Source organism: Eschrichtius robustus, chromosome 16, assembly GCF_028021215.1.
Source record: "Eschrichtius robustus isolate mEscRob2 chromosome 16, mEscRob2.pri, whole genome shotgun sequence".
NCBI classification, from domain to species: Eukaryota; Metazoa; Chordata; class Mammalia; order Artiodactyla; family Eschrichtiidae; genus Eschrichtius; species Eschrichtius robustus.
In genome coordinates, this window is record NC_090839.1 from 89,321,545 (window position 1) to 89,339,789 (window position 18,245).

Consider the following 18,245-nt stretch of genomic DNA (forward strand, 5'->3'; position numbering starts at 1 on the left):
AGACCCTCCATCACAGCCCCCGAGAAGGAACCAACTCTGCTGACACCTTGATTTTGAACTTCTGGTCTAAACTGTGAGAGAATAAATTTCTGTTGTTTACAACCACCTAGTTTATGGCCATTGTCGTGGTGGCTCCAGACAAGCAATGGAGTTGGCTTCAGGCCTGTCCTGGTCAAGAAGTGCTAAGGCAGTGGCCTGGGGACAGGGCTGACCACAGGGCATGCAGTGCCAGTTGGGAGACCATCCTTTCTTGAGCACCTGCTCGGTACCCAGCCCTCACTAGCAGAGGGAGTGAGGCGCTGGTCACCTGGGGCGCGGGGCTTCCAGGCCCCCTTGGCTACCTGAGCACCTGCTAGTGTTCGGAATGAGCATCTCGGGGCCATCTGCATGGTCATTGCAGGCACACACACTCTCACTTGATCCCAGGAAAGGAGGTTCATTCAGCTCCACTTTACAGACAGGTAAACTGAGGCTCAGAGGGGAAATGGCTTGTGAATGTCACATACCAAGTGAATGGCAGAATCAGGACTTGAACCCAGGTAGGCTGACTCCTCAGTTCCCTCCTGTTTCCTCCCGTGGTCATTCAGTCACCACCCCCCAGCAAGGGCAGCCCGGCCAGGGATGGACAGAACTGAGTTCAAACCCCAGCTTGGAAGGGGCAACATTGTGTCTCCTTTTCTGACCTTGCTTTGGAAGTCACAGTGTCACTTCATGTGTCTGGTTAGAGACACAAGGTTCTACCTCCACTGGGAGGAATGTCAAGGTCACAGAGTAGAAGGGACACATTGTGTGGCCATCCTCATAGATACAATGTGTCATGACAGCCACTTGGGGAGCCAGGCCTCATGCCCCACAGTGTGGCATTTAATCATCTGGAACTGGAATTGTGACCTGATGTGCCGGTGTGGGCAGGGTGTTGAGAGAGACAGAGAGACAACAAGAGAGAAGGAGGAGAAAGAGGAGGAGGGGGAGCGGAAGGTGGAGGGGCGATTGGAGAAGCTGCAAAGTTTGTGGCCAGTACAATCCCCTTGGTGAAATTCTGCCTCTCGGGCAAGGCTGTGTGATAAATCTCATTCATCAGTCATTCCTCAGGTCTGATTAGATCTTGCCCTTAGGGAAGAGTGTGATGGGTAGACAGCTCATCTGCAGTCTGTTTTCTGTCCAGCATTACCATCTCTCCCGATAAACTCCTGGGGCATTGCCTCTTTCTTGCTGCAGATGTGAGGTTGGCCATATCCTACCACATAGAGAAAATGGATGTTTGTAGGAGAGAATGGGTCCAATGGAAAGGGAATTAAAATTGAGAGGGAGGGGGCAGTGTATGTCCTTGATCCATCCATACCTGAAGGTGTTATACTTCTGGGCTTCCTAGTTGTGGGACCCACTGAAAACATCTCTTTCTTGCTTTAGGTTGAGGCCCTGCATGGTCTGGCTCTTCCCACTGCTCCTGGGCCTTCTCCTTGGCAGTGCTCACCACCCTTAAGAGTTCTTTGTTAACCAACTGTCCCTCTCACTGGACTGTAAGCTCCATGAAGACAGGACTCTGGTCCACTGTGTTTACCAGTTTATTGTCAGGGCCTAGCACAGAGCCTGACCAGTATTTGTTAAACATAAGTGGATAAATATAAGGAATGATAAATGCTCTGGCAGTGAAAGTCCTTTGTGCAATGATCCTCTCTTCCCTGTGATGGCCTCACATGGAGGTGGTCAACTCAGGAAATTTAAGTGGCCTGGGGTGCTGAGTCACCACATGGAGTTCAGCTGCCCTGGAGGGTTGCCCAGGCTCAGAGCAGACAATGTGTCAGGGAGAATACATTTTATGTGTTGTGATAAGCCATTGAGATGGGGATTTTTGTCACTGCAGCATAACCTAGCGCATTCTGACTGATGCACCAGCTTCCCACAAACAACAGCAGATCTAGCCCCCTGGGGACTACCGTCTGGGATATGACCAGTCATCCCCTCTGGATGCTGTCCCACTTCTGCTCATCTGCGTTTCCTGCCTGACTCTTGTGGGCACTTAAATCTGGGATGGTATGGGAATTCCCTGGCAGTCCAGTGGCTAGGACTCTGTGCTTTCACTGCCGAGGGCGTGGGTTCGATCCCTGGTTGGGGAACCAAGATCCTGCAAGCCATGTGGCTCGGTCGAAAAAAGAAAGAAAAAAATTAGGATGGTGTATTAGTTTGCTAAGGCTGGTATAACAAAAGGTCACAGAATGGGTGGCTTAAACAACAGAAATGTATTCTCTCTCAGCTCTGAAGGTTGGAAGCCCAAGATCAAGGTGTGGGCAGTGCTGGTTCCTTCTGAGGGCTGTGAGGAAGGATGTGCTCCAGGCCTCTGCCTCTGTCTGTCTCCTGTTTTTATAAGGACACAAGTCATATTGGATTGGGGCCCACCCTATTCCAATATGACCTCATCACAACTACAGTTACAGAGACCCTATTTCCAAATAGCATTACACTTTGAGGTACTGGGGGTCAGGACTTGAACATCTGAATTTTGGGGGGTATTCAACACACAACAGATGGCCTCCCAGAGGAAGGTCCAGGGGAGCTGGGCCAGGTGAGCCGGGCTGGACAGGGGAGGGTGGGGGAGAACCCACATATTTCCAGCAGAAGGAACCGTGTAAGCAGGCCTTTCTGGCAGGTTGGCTCTAGAAGGTTCTTAAGAGACTCCCTGTGGGCACAGAAAGTATGCGAGTGCATGTGTGCGCGTATAGTGGGGGGCCCACCTCCCGCTCCTTTCCAGGGTGGAGACAGCCGGAGACATGCAGAGAAAGTGGAGGGGCGCGGGAAGGGGGGCCTGTCGGGTTTGATCTTTTTGGGTTTGTTTTTGACTTTCTGCTGACTCTGGAAATGGACTGACATGGGGGTGGGGGTGAGGGAGAGAGGCAGGAAGGCAAGGGAAGCTTTCAAAGCTGCAGCCATGGGAAATATTTTTATTTTCTGTTTGAAAGAAAATGCCAAAGAAGGATTAAAAAAAAAAAAAAAAAGGAGGGAGGGGGTGAAGAGATTAGCGTGTGCATGCGCGCGTCTGTGTGTGTGTGTGTCTGTCTGTGTGTATGTGTGTATGTGTGAGAGAGAGAGAGAGAGAGAGATCCTGGGAGACTGTGGGGATGGGAGACTCCTGGGAGACCTGGGAAGAAGGGTTAGGCCCTGCTGCCCTGCTGTCCCCTCCCTGGAGATGCCACCACGGGCCAAGGAGCACTGCCAGGGAGCACGGGAGGTGCAGAGCTGGGCCGAAACCTGGCTGGCTTGCTTGTTGCCACCCGGGCTCGGTGACTTTGGGAAGTCACCCCACTTCTGTGGCTCACACGGACCCTTTTGACGAGGGTGTCTCTAACAGGGGCACAGATGTGTGGGACAGAACGCATATGCAAGGAGCAGACACCCAGAGGAATGCCCAGAGACTGGGGTGTGTGTGTGTGTGTCAGAAACCAGGAGACCCAGAGGGGGAGGGGAGATGGGATTCTCTGGGTGTGTCCTGAGCCCGAGCTCCGCCAGAACTGGAAGCCCTGGCCCCCTGAACTCCCGACCGCAGCCCCCTCCCAGCTGGGAGTGCGGGCCAGGCTCCCTGGGTCAGCCTGACCTCGCCCTGCCCTTACTAGGCCCAGGCCAAATGGGCTCCCATTAACCTCTGACCTCTGTTGCCTCCCCCACAGGCGAGGGCAGGAGAGAGGCCCCAGGAGAAGGTGGAGAGGATGGACGGGGCAGGACAGGAAAGGGGATGGCAGGCTGGGTTAGTGTAGCTGGCCGTTTACCTTCTCTAAGCTAGTCTTGGTCAGGATGGGGGCTCCCAGGGATGCAGGAGCTCCACATTCGTATCCCCAGCGCCCTGCCTGGCTTAGCTGAGGACGCCCGCCACATCTTAGCTGTGTGGGCCTGTTGCTTCTCTTTCTGAACCTCTGGTTTCTGGTCTGTTAAATGGGCGTGACAATACCCATGTCAGAGGGCTGTCCAAGCCTGCACGAAGCAGGGGTTTGCATCAGAAGGAATTTTCAGACCGAAAGAGAGGAAGCTGGAGGGGTCTGCTATGGAAGGGGGTGGGGCGGGCTGGATTTGCAGGGGCCACGTGGGTCAGGCCAGTGGGAAGGGATGGAGGCGCCTCTGGGGGCCAGGCTGGCGGAGGAATTTGCTGCAGAACTCTCAGCATGCACAGGCCTGCCAAGCAGGGGTTCAGAGGCCCAGACAAAGCTGCGAACCAGCAGCAGGAGACGGGGACCTCGAGGAGGGGACCGGGTAGCCCCCTCCTCCCCCCCCCAGGTACAGCGACGCCCCCCCCCGCCCCCCGGCAGGCACACCCCTCCCCAAACACACGTGCTGCCGGGCCCTCCATTAGTCACCCTGGTGCTGACATACATAAATCCCATTAGTCACACCCGCACAGACTGGCTGGGAACACACCCAGGCACACCCGGACAAAGAAGGCCCCCAAAGAGGCCTTTTCTGTCCCTTACGCCTCTTTCCCAGCGCCTAGAACAGGGCGGGGACCCTGGGCGCTCAGTGAACACACGGTCAGCGTCCCCCAAAGCAACCATCTCCCACAATAACATCCCCACAAGCCGGCACTGCCACCCCGTCCCCTCCGGGCACACCAGTACCACCTAAACCCCCATGAATGCCCTTGGCCAGTGCCTCTTCCGCTTCTCTCTGGAGGGGGCACGGCTGGCATGGTGTCCCTCTCCCCATGCCCGTCCTCTGACGGGTCTAGCAGGAAATCCATTCCCCAAGGTCAGCAGAGCTCCTCAGCAGGCGGCCCCAGTGCTGATTTATTGGTGGTTTATTTGGAGAAACACAATCGCTCTTGGATTCTGGGGAAAAAATGCTCACGGTGGACTTTAACCTTGGGCTGAAACCGCAGAGCTTTGTTTTCGGAGGCGCTTCCTGGGGCGCCGCGGGGCTGGGGCCCAGGGGGGAGGCGCGGCTGGAATGTGGCTCAGCCGCCTCTCCACTCCCAGGCGGCGTTCCACCGCCGCCGAGGCGAGTGCTCAAATTCTCCTGGGCTCGGCCAGAGGGCCTCGGTCCCTCCAAATGTGCTTTTAGAAATTCTAGGAAGGAGCTCCCTAGGTGAGTGTTTCCCAGCAAGGTTTCCAAACCCTCTGCCTCCGGCATCTGCCACGTGCCAGTTTGCCGTCGTGTCACTGGCACAGTGAGGCTCTCGGGAGGCACCCAGGAGGGGTGAATGCCTCCCCCTTCCGCGGTTGTCCCCACCCGAAGTCCCAAGCAAGAGGTGGCTGTTCGGAGGTGGTTGTCCCCATCAATAGAGCAAACCGCCTGATGCAGGTCGCCAGCGCCAAGGCCTGTTCCCCGCCCCTCTAGTAAAGAGACAGACAAAGCTGGTGACATTAAGCGTTATTATTGCAAATACACCTTGTCTGGATCTGCACCCCTGTATCCCCCCACGCCCCTCCCCCCACCCGGGGTAGAAAGACTGCCGCCCCTACCAGGCTGCTACCAGCGCTGGACCAATTCCTGCTTTCCCGATGGTTTGCCTATTTGCGCCAAAGCGGGTGGCCGACCAGGGTGCCGAACTGGGGCCAGACGGGGAAAAGCTGGAGGTATCCCCGGCAAGGAGGAGATGATGGGCTGGCACCGGGTAGTGAACCAGATAAGCCGCTACCTACAGGCACAGCGCCTGCAGACACCCTGCTAGGTCCTCGATGCACACAGAAAAAGTCCCCCTCCCTGCATGGTGCGCCCTCAGAGGGCTCCAAGGGCAAAACAACAGCCCAGGATTAAAGCACGGTCTGCAGAGAGGGGTGGCAGGCTGAGTTCTGAGAAGCCACTGTGACCCTGATGTCGCCCCTCGGTGGCACAGGTAGAGCCGGAGTTGGGCTCAGGTGGGTAGTCGCGCGCCCATCCCAGCCTCACCTAGCCTTTCTAGGAGTAAGCAACCCGCCCGGGCGCCCCTACCCTAGGCAGCGATGCGGTGAGGCCCAGGCCACCTCAGGGTCCGGTGACCGCGGGGATGGAAGATGGTGGCACCAAGTGGACGGGGCCGTTCCCTCTCTCTGGTGAAAGGGGAAGCTTCTGGCTTGATTCCCTGCGCAGTCTCGGGGCCCCCAGGCCCTGACCTGGAGAGCAGGGCATCTGGTGCGGTAGGGACGCGGGGTCGACGACCGGGAGTACCCGTGCGTGCAGCGGGAAGGAGGGCCCCGCGCTGAGATTTATGGCCGCAGCCAGCCCCCTGCGCACGGAGAGTGTCTCCCTTAGAGCCAAACAGTAGAGTGGAAGACCCGACCCGGCCGGGGGAAGAGGCCAGGGCCGGAGGCGGAGCCGAGAGCCGCCGGGATCTGCCAGGGTCGGGCCTGGCTCTTCGGTCCAGGCTCTGCCCGCCGTGCCCCCTGGTCCCTGCGGCTTTCGTGGCTCTGGCGCCGCGTCCTTGGTCTTCCTGGCGGGTCGGGACCCATCTCGGCTGCGCTGGCCGAACCTCGGCTCGGCGCCGAGTCGTGACTGGGCCAGTCCCAGCAAGGGGATGGCGAGCCTGGCTTTCCCGGGCGGGGCCTCTCCGGGTTTTAGCGGCACCCGGGCCAGGAGCTCCCTGGTTGTCGGACCTGGAACCTGGAAACTGGCGCTTAAAAGACAGCGTCACGGCTTCCCGAGCGGGCAGCAGAGGCCGGCGAATGCCCGGGGCTCCCTTCACCGAGAGGCTGGTGGAGGCGCGGGGATGTCGGTCCGCACCGCGAAGGGCCGTTCGGGGCGACGGGTGGAGGTGGCTCGGGTGTCCTCGCCTAGGAAAGGATGCGGGTTTCTTTTCTGGGGAAGGGGTGGGGGAGAACGCGTCCAAGCGGTCGGCCACACCAGGATTCCGGGGAGCGCCGTGTTCGGCCCTGAATAGGACAGGATTGACCGAGGCGCTGGGGACTGAGCCCGCCAGTGACAAAGGCGTAGCTAGGGAGAGCTGAATCCAAGGTTGGCCTGTCCTTGGGTTTTAAAACAAAGCGAAATAATTTTGTCAGTCAGGCCGCGTCCACGGAGCTGGAGGCCTAGGAATATACAAAAGGCCTCGTTTCTGGCGGCCCACGATGGCCGCGGACAAAAGCGCTGGCTTGGGCGGGTTCTCTGGGAACTGAGGTTTGGGGTTGCGAGGAGGTTCCCCCCTTCAGCCGATTTTCCGCCCAGCTAGTACAAAATACACACACACACACACACACTGCGTCAACACACTCTTTTTGGCTACGGATCTTGCCGAGTAAACACAAATACGTGGGGGGAGGGAGTGGAAGATGGCGGCGGGACCCGGGAGGACTACGGGCTGCGCGTTGTTACCCGCTCCGCGCAGGGCGCCCCGGCCTGGTTTTTACGTTTCTGTGGCCACCAAAGCGGGGAAGGTGTTTCTTTCCCCAGACCCTGAAGCCCGGCCAGGGGTGTCCCCCATGCCCCCTACGAATGGCCAGGGCCTTGGAAGGAGCCTGGGCTGCGCCCACCACTCGGCTTGGGATCCGTCCCCCGCCCTAAAGATGGCTCCCGGCCGCTGCTTACCCAGCGACTGCGGGCACCCGGGCAGCGGGGCGCGGGGCGCGGGCCGGGAGGGGGCAAAGATCGGGGCGCGCGTAGGTCGTCCGAGGCGGGTGGCTCCTCGGCGTGGCCGGCTCGCGCCCCCACTCGAGCTGCAGCTCGGAGAACCGGCACTGCCGGGCAGGGTCTGTCCGGGAAGCCCCGCTGCGCGGCCGGGAACCAGGAGCCGCCGCCGCCACCTACGCGTTCCCAGGCCCTGCACGCGGGCGAGCTCTGGCGGGAGGGCCGCGCAGCGGCTCGCGCGGGTGCGGGTATATGCAGGGAGGGGAGCGCAAGTGGGCTGCAGCCCACAAAGACCCGGGGTGTGGGTGGGGGAGGGGGCCTCGCCTGCCCCGAACCTCGGCCCTAATGAAATGCAGGCTTGGTTCGCCACTCCATCCAGGCGCACACTTGGAAAATGCAAACGCCATTGGCAAATCCAGGGCAAACAGGCAGAATTTTTATTAGCAACTAAATGATTTATGGCACACATACCCCGCCGTCAAAATTACGGCGTCTTGAGCATCCAGGAGTGAAAACATTAAACATTTATAAAAATAGGCTTTTGTTTTTTTCCACCCTGCAAGTCCTTTGTATTCCCCACCCCAACTCTCTCAACGTACATATTTTTTTTCTTGAGCTATATTAAAACAAAGAAAAACATTCCAGATCCCGGGCGGGGGATAATGGAATGGAGGTTCAGTGTCTGGGGTCTGAATACTGAGCGATGGGGGCTCGGGAGTGGGAGGGTTTACTAGGAACCCACAGAGGCCTCTGGATAAGACTGGAGGACACTCGGCGCCCACCCGGGCTGCGACCCCACGCACGGCCCCTTCCCCTGTCTTGGCTTTCAGCAGCCTCGTGCAGCTCAACTGCATTTACTTTATTTTCTGCAGTCACCCCCCTCCCCCAAGGCACACAGACACAATACCTCCTTTCTCTAACCCCCCTCTCCTCTCCGTCTTTGCTCTGGCCGTCCCGGGGCTGCACCGGGAGCCTCCCGCCGCCCCGGCCGCCACTGAGACCTGCGTGCCCTGCTCCGCCGCTCGTTCCCCTCGGCTCCGGCTATTTTCGTGGCTTTCTTTCCTTCTCACTCCTCCCTCCCCCCCCCCCCCGCAGAGCTCCAGCTTCCAAAAGAGGGCAGCCTAGAAACCAGCGCAGGAGGCTCCAGGAAGGGCAACTTGAAACTGCCCTCAAGAGGCTGAACTTTTTTCCTCAAATTTATACTGGAATTAAATTAGACACCCCCAGTTCGCTCTCCAAGCCTACCCCCCTTCTTTTTCTAAAAGTGGAGAAAAGAAAATAGAACGAATGGGCGCTAACTAGCTCATTTTCCACCCCCTCCAGAAAAGTTGCCTTAAAAATGGATTGGAAAAAAAAAAAGAACAAACGATGCGAAAACGCTGAGTCCGCAGCGCAGGGCGAAAGAGCGGGCTTCTCTAGTTTTAATTAAAATCTAATCACCGCGGTTGCTCTCTGAGGCAGGATCGGCAAGGATTTCTGCCCCTCCAAGCTTCCTTTTGAGGGTACGTAATGCCTAGCCGGGCACGGGTCCCTGCGGGGCTGCGGAGGGTGCGGGCCCCTAGGACTGCCCCTCCGACCGCGTCCGCACTCCTCGTGCCCGCAGCCAAGTAGGTTGCCGCGGGCAGCTCCCGGCTACTCAACCCAGAAAGGATTTTGCTGAAAGCGCAAAATAAAAGTACAAAGTCTGGGGGATTGGGGCTCCCCTCCCCCTCCGGCTGCCGCGGCCAGCCAAGCACTTTTTGGGCTTGGCTGCTGCTTCCTCTGAGCTCAACAGATTTTTTTTTCCCCCCGGTCTCGCCCTCCCTGGAGGGGGCACGGCGGATGGAAGGCGAGAGAGGCCCCCAGCCAAGAGGTTTTTAATATTACACTTTAATAGGTTTCAGAAGGCCCCGTGGAGAAATGCTAATAGGCTGAAATGTCAGAATCGAGAGGGAGTCAGTTCGCGCTCAGCCGATCTAATCCTTTTTTCTGCTCTGATTTTTTTTTGGGGGGGGAGAAAGGGAGGGGAGCGCCCACGCAAAGAGAGCCTTTGGGGAGGGGCGCGGTGCAAAGCGCCGCAGCCCCGGCCGGGGCCGAGCGGGGGGCGCGCCCTGGCCCGCGTTTCTATAGGAACCCCTTTTAGGAGATTAGAGACTCACCCGCTGCCCGCCGCCGCGGCCTCTCCAAAATATTAATCAGTAACCATCTGACACCGCGTTTCAGGGAGGAACCCGCAGACCGGGGCTAGGAAAACCGCCTTCTCGCCTGCCCATCCCACCCAACCGCGCAGTTCGGGGAGGGAATGAATCGCTGCTTTGTTTTAAAGTGGGGTGGGGGGAGGAGGGAAAAAGCAGCCCTTGTCCGTTTTGGCGTCTCCACCGCGCGTTGTAGAAGGCGCGCCCCAGGGGAGGTGGGGAGCCGGGGGCCCGGGCCCGGGGTGCAGCCCGCCGGGCCTCTGGCTCTTCCCGGCTCGCTCGGCTTGTCACCTCCTCCTGCGAGCAGGAAGCTGACAGGCGGCCCATTAAACCACCGCGCCTTGCAAAGCCCTGGATTGCGGCGACAACCATCTTCCTCTATTTTGATCACTCAGCCCAGACGCTGGGGGAGGGGGGAGGAAAAAGGAGGAGGAGGAAGGGGGGGTCCGAGCTGGTGGAGGGGGAGGGCTGCCTAGAAACGGCCCGGAAAAATTCTCACCACCAGTTTTGATCATTCAGCCCCACCGAGGGGAGCCTGGAAACTGCTGGAGCCCCTTCGTCCGTAATTGGTTTTATGGGGATGGCTGAGGGCCAAGGTGTTTACATGCGCGTGATTGGCGGCGCGCGCGGCCAATGGGTGGCGGCCGAGGGCAGGCCTGGGGGGAGGCGGGCACCCGGGAACAATGCGTGTTTCTTCGCCGGAGAGTGTTCCCCTCCCCCAGCCTCCCCTTTCCCGCCCCCCCGCGGTTTTTTTTTTTTTTTTTTTTAGATCCAGCGAGAGGAACTTGAAAGGGGGGTTGTGTAATGTACCTTTTCCAATCCCGGGCTGTATATGGAGATTTGGGATTCTTTAAACCGGCGCTACCTGGATTTTATTAAAAAGCGGGGAGCTCGGCGGGAGGAAAGCTGGCTTTTCCGGGGGCTGCGGGAGCCCGGCCGCGGGAGGGCGGAGGAGTTGGCGCGCCGAGCGCTCGGCCCGGGGAGCGGTTTTCTACCAAAAAAAGGAAAGGCGGGCAAAAAGTGTGAGGCGGCTGCGGGTGGCGAAGGGGAGCAGCGGCCGCGGGATGGCGGGCAGCACGGGCGCCTAGCTGCGCCGGGAGCCGGGGCCGCCACCGGAGTCGCCGTCGCCTGGAGCCGGGAGCCCTGCCGCGCCAGGTACGCTGCCGGGCCACCCGCCTGCCCCTGGCCGGGCGCGATGGTCTCCAAACTTCTCCAGATGGCCCCCCACCCCGCCTCCCCCCTCGGGGTGCGCCGGGGATACCCGCAGCTCTCCAGCTCCCGAGGACAGAATCGGGGGACCAGGGCCGGCGTGGTGGGGTGCCCCGGGAGGGGTGGGGGCAAGTCCTTGCGCCCCGGGCGCCCACCTGAGCCCCCAGCCCTGCTCTAGCCCGCCCAACCGGGCCGAGGGGCGTCGGTTCCCTTCTCGGTTCCCGGCAGGCGGTGGGGGAGCCAGGGACGCCTAGACGTTTTCGATTATAGGCTGTTTTTAATTAAAAGCCGGAATTCAGCCATTTTAACTGCATTTAAGAGGGGGAGAAAAGTAGGGAGAACGCAGCAGAGCCCGCAGATGGCCGAGCCAGCTTCTCTGCCAGAGCAAGGGTGTTCCGGGGGGCTTCACCCCGACTTCCCCAAAGTGGGGCGCTGGGGCATGACCCGAAGCGCTGGCTTTTAAAAGAAAGTACACAAAGAATGTATTTTTTTTTTTTAAATCACGGAAAGCTCATCGTCTGACATGTATCTTCGGATGTGGCGATCTTAGATTTTTCTAAAGTAAACGCGGATCTGGTAACCAGAGCCTGATGGGAAGCAGCGAGGGAGGGAGGGGGTGTTTGTAACCAAAACCGGGTTAAAATAAGCATCCTTAGCAAAGTTGGGGAGGGAGGCTGGAGGACGCCGGGGGGTTGCGGCTGAGAGGATCTGCAGCTCCGGGGCCTGGCCGCCGGTCGCGGGGCGCAGGGCGGGCACCCGGGAGCCGGTGGCTTTGGCTTGATCGGTGGCTCTAGGAGCGCCCGGGCCTCTTGGAATCAGGAATCCGAGCTGCTGAGGGCAGACGGAGAGCGAGGGCAGGGTTGGCTCCCAGACCCCCTCCCGCCCCCCCGGGAATCGGCAAATCTTTTAAATAAACAGCTTTAAACTGGAACTACAGGGGCATTTGCCCAACGCTAGGGGAGGCGCCCCTCGGTCGGCCCGCGACGCGAAGGTTTTCTTTGTAGGTTATTTTTGGGGTTGGGGGCAAGCTAGGGTAGGAGCGACACCCTTGAGTCCCTCCCTTCCCCTCTGACGCCCCCCAAATCCCCCGCGCCAGGCCACGTCCTCGGGCCGCAGGATTCCCAGGCCAGGGCGTTGGAAAATGAAACCAAAGCTTGTTTTGAAGGATTCTTTCCAGTCCTCGGGCGAGAATGCCACGTCTCGGCTCTTCGGACTTAGGCTCTGCGACTCACAGTGACCCGAGCGGGGTGGAGAGAGGGGGCGATGAGTCTCTTTAAAAATAATAAACCCGCTTAGCACCCTCTTTCATGAAAAAACTACTAATCTGCGGCTCGGGGCGAGCTCAGGGGAACCAAACTCAGAAAAGGGAGACAAGGGCTCCCAAAGGTTAAGTATTAAACTTTCTAGATCAGATAGTTACGTAGTGTTTAGGGAGACATTTCGAACTGCTCATGGAAAGGTTTCACTGTTTGAAACCCCGGAGCATGTGATGCCCAGGAATCCAACACACTTCGGAGGTTTGTACTGACGCGCTCGGGGCGCGGCCGAGGGGCCTTCCCCAGTTTCGGGAGCACCCGTGAGCTGCCGAGGCAGAGTCTGGGCTGGGGCGCAGCGCGCCACCGGCCACCTTTTGAGCCGTTGCCCGTGAGCCCGATGCCGCCGAAGGAAGGAGCATGGAATTTAACTTTTGATGGAAAAGGGGCTATTCCCAATTTCATTTCTGGCCACCACATCGGCAGCCCCCGACCCCGAACGGCAAGACGACTTTCTGAACTTGTTTCTTTTTTCCCCTTCTTTTTCTTTTGACCCCTTCTGTTTCTTCTGCGGCCCGTCTCCTCTCCCCGCCAAGACGCCTTGTGCGCCGCCTCGCGCAGCTCCGCCTGGCCGCCCGGAGGGGCCCCACCACCGGCCGTCTGTGCGCCTCGGGCCGCAGGCCCGCCGCCGAGCGCAAGCCCCGCTGGCCGCCGCCGCCATGCACGCCGCGGAGCCCCCGCCGCCCGAGGACTCTGGGACTACGTCGAGGCCGAACTTTTAGGTCCCACTGAACTAGGCCCGCGGGCCGGGTGGGGGGCTGGCCGCGGCACTCCCGCGGAGGATGGATGGCCGAGACTTCGGGCCCCCGCGGTCTGTGCACGGCCCCCCGCCGCCGCTGCTGTCCAGCCTGGCCATGGACAGTCACCGCGTGGGCGCCGCCACGGCCGGACGCCTGCCCGCTTCAGGCTTGCCCGGCGCGCTGCCGCCCGGGAAGTACATGGCCGGCCTCAACCTCCACCCGCACCCGGGTAAGTGCCTTGCGCGGTGCCCGCCCCCTGTTGTCTCCTCGGGATCCTGGGAGGGAGGCCCGGGGAAAGTGCTAGGTCCGTTCCCCCCGGCGTTCGCAACGGGGGTTCGGCCCCTCCTTCTCCCTCGGCCGGTCCACTGGGTGCCCACGGGTTGCGGGCAGGCTCAGCTCCTGGGCCCGGGGCAGAGGCCAGTCTGGAGGCCCCGGTGGAGAGCGGCGCGCGACTCAGCTGCCTTCCCCGGCGCGTCGGGCCCTCCCAAGGCGCTCGAGTCTGCCGAAATCGGAGCCACCAGGGGCGATTCCAAACCCCGGACTCCTGCAGCTCGAGCCTGGGCTGGAGGTCTCAAAATCTGGGCGAGAAAAGAACAGACCAGCTCCATACCCTTTGAGACATCTGCTCCCAGAGCCAGAATAGTTTTTGTGGCAAATGTTCTTTCAGGCGCCGTGGGCCCGGGTTCGGTCCTTAGCTTCTCGACTCTCGTGCGGGGTCTCCAGCCAGCCCCGGCGCCTGAGGGTGCGGACGAAGACCCCAGCCCTGGGAACGCAGCCTCTCGCGGGCGGGCAGCCGGCGGCTCTTGGGAGACCCCTCATGCCACCCCCCCCACCCGGGAGGAGGGCAGCAACCCCGGCCCCGGGGACCCCTTGTTCTCCTGCGGGAAGGCAGGGATGCAGACCCTGGGCAGTCGCCATCCCGAAGGTAGGGGAAGGAAGCGGCGCTGGAGCGGATCCGCGGGGCACGATCGGCGGAGGGAACACCGTGGGTCTGACATGGAAGCGCAGGAGGAGGTGGCCGAGAAGGCCCGGTGGCTTCTGCCATTTCCCGAGAGGGGCTGCCCAGGCTCGGTGGGGACCACACTGGAGAGGGAGAAGCTTGCCCCACGCGGGCCTCGGCCGCTCCAGTCCGGCGGGGTGGGAAGGGAGACGCGGGGACCTCCAGACTTGCCTTCGGCCGCCGCAGAAAACCCGGTTCCTCCTCCCCCGGCTGCCTCCAGCTTTGTGCCTGGCGTCCCACGCTTCAACTTTTAAAAAATCCACCTCTCCCACAACAAAGCGTAGTCTAGGATTCTTGTGATTTCTCGGGGAGCTCCCGACGCTCCCTTGGCCTTGGGATCTTGGAGGGGACACCTCTGGGCCGCAGCAGCCGCCTTGGCCCTGCCGCACCGACCCAGCCCGCTCGGCAGCACTCGCTGTTTTTGCCTCTCTCTTTGATTTTTCTCTTGGAACTTTTCAGGAACCAGAGTCCCAGGGCTCGGCGGGACAAAGGGCCTTTGTGAGGCGCCAGGCGGGGGAGGGGCACGCACGGGGGGCGGGTGGGGGGGCCGGGAGCGCGAAGATCCCCGCCTGCGGGGGGGCCGAGGACCGGGTCGGGGCCTTGGGGTGCGCGTGTCCCCCAGGAGCTCTGCCTGGCCGGCCACGCTGAGGGCTAGGGTTTTCTCCCAAGTGGTGCGCTTCCGGTGAGGGAGGGGTGCCGGAGACCCTAGAGGAAGGGCTGGGGGGCGGCCCTGGGGTACAAAGGGCCGCTCGGGCTGTTCCCTTTTGCGCGCGCCCAGAGGCCGCGGTAATTTTTGTGTTTGCGCTCTTAAGGTCGCTTGGCCCGGCCCGGGGAGGTGGCAGGGTTCTGTGGCCTAGAAGTGAGACCCCAGTCATTTTGGCTGGCAGGGCCTTCACTCGCCTTCCGAGAGTCTGGGAGAGGGCGCCGCGGACTCCCGGTCTCCAGTCTGGCTGGGGCCTGGCCGCGGCCAAGTGTTCTAATGAGAAGCCGGGAAAACAGCCACCACTCAAGGGGGCCAGGGCCGCGCCGAGCCCAGCCGCAGCAACCAGGCCATCTAATGCCCATTAGGTGGATGGGGACGCTGAGGCACGGGGGGAGGGGACTCGGTGGCGGGGCAGGCAGGACGAGGAAGTCCAGCGGGAGGTGGCCGCAGAGGCCTGTGCCGGCACTTTGTGAGTTAGGACCTGCCTGAGTTCTGCGTGCTCGGCGGCTGAGGTCATGGAGGAAAGAGTAGACGGGCGCGGGAAGCGCCGCCACTCAGGCCGGTGCTCGCTCACCCAGCAGGGGAGGGTGGGGGGCTGGCGCTGCCTCTTGCTCCCCGCCGGTCGAGTGGCCGCAGTGAGACCTAGGGACCCCCAGACCCCGGGCCAACGCCCAGACCAAGGCCGGTGCTAATCCCATTAGCCAGGCGGTGGGGAACTGCTCCTCATTCACTGCTTGGGGCGGGGCGGGATTACAAATTTCTCAACGCAGCACCCGTCCCCGCCTTTCTTGTGGGGTGCAGGTGCTAAATTTTCTGCTTCCAACGCGCATCACCTTCTTGGCTGTCAGCTCCCTAAGTCTCGCCAACGTTATCAGCCGCCTCTTTATTTGTTTATGTTTGTACTGGGAAGCCTGGAGAAGCTGAGCTATTTGCCTCAGGTCACACAACCAGAGAGGCCGAGTTACCTCTGGACTCCAGCGTGGGCGGGAACTCCGGGCGAATCCAGCTTTCCAGGGCAGAGGGAGCTGCCCCGGGAGGGCTCACAGCTGGAAGGGACCCTGGCTGGGGGGTGGTGGCTGGGACCCTATTCAAGCAGGTATTGACAGGGGGGTTGGGAGACAGCTTTCTGCATCGTGGATCTGGGTGGAGAGGGATGGTTCCTTCCTCTGCAGAAGAGGAGGTGAAATCAAGAATAAATGGGGTTTGGGATAGAGGGTCCCGGTTCCCTTTCCAGTAATCTTGAGTATTGATAGGTATGTGAGCCCTAAAATATTCACAGCAGTCGTTGAAATGGGCAAGTAAGTGACAAACACCTGGTCGACCTGCTCCTCTGCTCTGCGGTTGGGAGGCCTGGACTCAGTTTTCCTCACCATTGCAATTAAAGAGCTATTAGCAGGATTTTGTGCTTGGATGTTTATTCTCCCTGACCCCACACCCTGGGCTGGCCCCTGGAGGATATGTGAATGGGGGGTGGGAACCCAGGATCAGGATGGGGAGGCCCTGCACTTTGGACCGGCCAGTGGACAATAGCGGGCTGTGGGCCTTCTGCAGGGTCTGATCAGCTCTATCTCTGGAATCCAGTCAGCCTACTGAGATTGATTTAAGAAGATTAATCAGTGGGACTGGCTGGTGGAGTGATGTGATCCCCAAGATAAGGGAGATTTGCTGGGTGCATCCTTGTCTGGGCAGAGGCATAAGGGAGGCCTGGGGAATGTTCTAGAATCTGGAAGGGCCTCCACAGCCCCCTGGCTCTCTGAGCCTCCTGGTTCTTTAGCTCTCAGCCTCAGCGCTGTCTTCTTTCCTCACTTATTCATTTACTCAGCAAAGGATTTCCAAGTGCCTCCTGTGTGCCAGGCACTGCTCCGGCCCTGGGAATCGGCGGTGACCAAACACAGAAATCTTTGCCGTCATTGGAGCTCCCATCTTAGTGTGTGGGGGCCAGGCAGTAAACATAAGTCAGCGAAGGAAGTCATTTTAAAGAGAGAGATAGACTGTGAAAGAAAGAAAATACCGAGGGACTTTTTTGGCCGGAGTGGTGAGGGGCTGTGAGCCCTGAGAATGGCCAGAGCTGGGGGTAGGGGGGTAGGGGTGGGGGTGGGGGGAGTGTGGGACCCTGCAGGTCCCTGAAGGCCAGTAATGAGGTCTTGGAATTTCAAACTCTGAGGAATGAGAAGTCAGGGTTTTAAATGGAGGGAGTGACTCAAATTGAGGGACATTTTACAGAACTAGTCTGGACTCTTAAAAAATGTCAGTGGCATGCAAGACGAAGGCTGAGAACTGTTCCTGGTTGAAGGAGACGAAAAAACTGACAGCAAAAGGCCATATATAGCCCTCGATTGGATCTTGGATCAGGGAAGAAATTGCTCTAAAGAATATCACTGGGGCAATTGACAGAATTGGAATATGGACTGTAGATTAGCCGATAGTGAATATCAGGTTTCACGAAGTTGATCACTGTACTGTGATTATGTAGGAGACGGTCCTTGCTCTTCGGAAGTAAGAACACTGAAATGTTTAGGGGCCGGGGACTTGATGAACGCAACTACTCAGGAATGACTCAGGAAAAGAAAAAAACAATATCTAAAATTTTTAGACGTGGGAGACAACGATAAATCAAATGACTTCAAATAAATCAACTTCTCACCCATTCACACGTAGGGTGAGAAAGCAGTTCACAACTGCCAAACCTGGGGAAGGTCATATGGCAGTTGGACTATTTGCTAGTTGTACTGTTTCAGACTTTGAGTTTGAAATGATTTCCAAATGGGCATTTAACAAAATTAGTCTGGATTGCTGGAGATTGGTAGACGGGAGAGAAGCAGGGAACTTGTCCGTGGTGAGGAGGCTCTCAGGGAGGTGATAGTGACCAGGGAGGGAGGCTGGAGGTGGCCAGGGTTTCGTGTCCTGTGGAGGTGGGGCTGCTGAGATCGACGTGGAGGGGCAGATGAGGAGGACAGCAAATGGATTCTTGGTCAGTGCTACTCCTGGAGGAATGGGGAGGAAGAGGTTTGAGGAGAAGGTGGTGACAGAGCATTCTTGATTTGGATGTGGCCAGGTCGGGGTGCCCTTGGCTCCTGGTGTGGACCAGTCTGCAGTCTGATCTCACGTAACTGCCACCAGGTCACTTGGAGCCCTATCTTTGGTCATGTGGGGTCCTGTCTTTCGCCCAGAATCTACCCCCATCATGAACTTCACCTGTCCTTTACTTCCCAGCCCAGCTTTTGAGGGCACCTATGGGAGCTGCTCAAGACAGGTCTTGGGCCTCCCCAGGGGCAGTGGGGACACCTGGCCAGTGGCCAGTCTTGGCCCCCAGGGCTAGGGTCCTTGCCACACCAGCTGCCCATAGAGGCCTGGCATCTGACTTTGGAGGAAGTCAAGGCCATTTGATCAGAATCACAAAAACAAACCATCTTTGCAGGCCGTGAATGCATTCACCATCTGCATCCCAGGTTCTTTGATGAGCTAATGAAAGTGATGGACCCTCAGCCCAGAATAAATAACCTGCTTCACACACTCTCAGTAATAATTTTGCATGTTCTGGGCCTTAGGCATCAGCTTAGGTTCATCTTGCAATCTCCAGATAAC

At 59.3% G+C, this 18,245-nt stretch overlaps 1 protein-coding gene across 5 annotated transcripts in view; it reads left to right on the plus strand.

Moving 5' to 3' along the window:
• Positions 1-10,458: 10,458 nt before the first annotated feature.
• TNRC18 (trinucleotide repeat containing 18) overlaps positions 10,459-18,245 on the plus strand; it is an 89,744-nt gene continuing 81,957 nt past the window's right edge. For 3 of the 5 annotated variants that reach the window (XM_068524628.1, XM_068524632.1, XM_068524631.1), the window contains exons 1-2: positions 10,459-10,850; positions 12,754-13,186. In XM_068524628.1, the coding sequence (XP_068380729.1) occupies positions 13,000-13,186 (187 nt within the window). In that variant the 5' untranslated portion in view covers positions 10,459-10,850; positions 12,754-12,999. Of the gene's footprint in view, positions 10,851-11,216; positions 11,466-11,857; positions 13,187-18,245 lie in introns of those variants that run through there. The other 2 variants (XM_068524629.1, XM_068524630.1) reach the window with 2 other exon arrangements.